At 66.9% G+C, this 1,997-nt stretch overlaps 1 protein-coding gene across 1 annotated transcript in view; it reads right to left on the bottom strand.

Annotated features, from left to right (window-relative positions):
• LOC127748995 (uncharacterized) overlaps window positions 1-1,997 on the bottom strand; it is an 89,031-nt gene that overhangs the window by 7,010 nt on the left and 80,024 nt on the right. The window contains exon 7 of the mRNA XM_052265231.1: window positions 669-727. Coding sequence (XP_052121191.1) covers window positions 669-727 — 59 coding nt within the window. The remainder of the gene's footprint in view (window positions 1-668; window positions 728-1,997) is intronic.

Here is a 1,997-nt window from a genome sequence, read left to right as displayed (position 1 = left end):
CCCCCCCCATCCTTTCTGCCCCACCACTACACTCTCTTATCAGGAACCAATTGATAAAAGCGAATGAATATATCTGATGAATGAATCAGGTTGGCGTGCTCGCGTGCAGCCACCGCCGCCGCTGCTGCACCGGATATTGAGGTGAGCAATAGTCCCCGGGGGAAAGGGGGAGGGAGGTGAGGGTGTGTCCGGGACAGCGGCACACCCAGGAGCTTTCTCCTTCCTCTCTCTCTCTCTCCCTCACCTCCTCCGTGCTCCTTCTTCTCGCCCCGTTGCTTCTGCTCGTCCTCCTCCCTTCTGCTGCTCCTGACGAGACAGTAAAAGGGCCAGGCGCTGGCCGCGGGCCAAGCCGCAAGCGAGCAAGGGGCGAAGTGGAGGGCGACGTGCAAGATGGGGGGTGGGGGGGGGGTTGTGGAGGGGACGATTGCCAAAGCAGTACGCCCGGTGGCGCCGGAAGACGACCACCGCCGTGTGGCATCCACGGGGTGGCGGTGCGTTGCTACATCCCTTTTTTGAAGGGGGTAGGGGTGGGGGGTTTGGGTGGGGGTGAGATATATTTTTAAAAACCGTAGGCAGTGACAGGTGAAGGTGATGGTCGTCTACAAGTTGACAGACGACCGGCAGAAGGTAATACTACTGCAGGATGCATGTCGTCGCGTGGTACTCACCTTGACGTAGGCGTTGCAGGAGTCGCCGCCGGGTCTCCGGAGGCCGCTGCCGCGCACCACTGAAACAACATCGAAGCGGAAGGTGAAGACGAGGACCAAGACGCGCTGCTGCTGCTGCTGCTGCTGCTGCTGCTTGGGCTGCTCGGGGAGCTGCGCCGCCCGGCAGGGGGTGCCAGCCAGCTGGGCCACCATGTCGGCGCGCCGTGTTGGGGGACGACGGCGTCGCTCACGCGTGGGGACCGCCGCCGTCACCAAGGGCGCATTCGCTTGCGAGGGGCGTCGCGACGCGCCTTAAATTTCAGGACGTGATGGGCGACTTGATGGACGCGGTGACACGAGTAACAGGTGGAGCGAGCTGTGTGTGTGTGTGTGTGTGTGGCAAAGGAGGTAAGCGCATCAGCGACTTGCTGAGGACGCGGCGGGCGCCTCAACGACGGGCACGTGCTGAGGACGCGCGGCGTGGTGGGCGCACCGTCGACGGCGGGCACGTCCCGAGGACACGACGGGCACCTCACGCGGCGGGCGGGGGCTCGTCATCGACGGATGCTACACGACGGCGGCGTCGGGCACATCATCGACGGGGACGTGCCGAGGACACGGCGGGCACCTCATGGACGCGCACGTGCTGAGGCCACGACGGGCACCTCATGGACGGGCACGTGCCGAGGCCACGGCGGCCACCTCATTCACGCCGACACGAGTCGGGCGGGGGCTCCTCATCGACGGGTACTGCACAGCACAACGGCGGGCCGCGCGGCGCGGGCGGGCGCCTCATCGACGTCCTTGCCGGAGCGTTCGGCGCGGCGCGCGCGGACTCCGGCGCGGCCACACGCGATGTGATGGCCCAGTCGTGGCCGGCGGCGTGCGGGCGGCCGCGGGCCGAGCCATGAGCTGACTGGCGTGTCGTTAGCGTGCAAGACGGAGTGGACTGTGAGCCATAGGCGGCCATGGCGGGCGCCTCAGCCGGGGGCCGGGCCGGGCCCCTTGCTGCCCCACATGCACCCCCTCCTCCCGCTCGTATCCGCCGGCCGCACCGGCCCCCTCAGCCCCGAAAATTCTCTCATATACCCGCGCGCTTAGCCGCCGACGGGCGGCTTTTGCAGCAGGCCATGAAACGAGGCGACATGAGCGGTCGCCGCCGGTAAGTGGAGGCCGTATTTTTTCCCTCCCTCAAGCTCAAGCGCTGCCGGCGGCGCAGGCCCGGGGGGAGCGTCATGAGGTAAGTCGTCGCGAGGCCGCCGGTGTCCTCGGCTGCGCCTTGGCTAACCCTTTCCGCGGCGCGCGCTTAATCTCGACGCCGCGATCTCCTCCCGCGCAATTAGGAGCGCC

Source organism: Frankliniella occidentalis, unplaced genomic scaffold, assembly GCF_000697945.3.
Source record: "Frankliniella occidentalis isolate FOCC.00 unplaced genomic scaffold, Focc_3.1 Scaffold25, whole genome shotgun sequence".
Lineage (NCBI taxonomy): Eukaryota > Metazoa > Arthropoda > Insecta > Thysanoptera > Thripidae > Frankliniella > Frankliniella occidentalis.
Note: the sequence above shows the minus strand (reverse complement) of the source record. Positions and strands in the feature narration are given on the sequence as shown.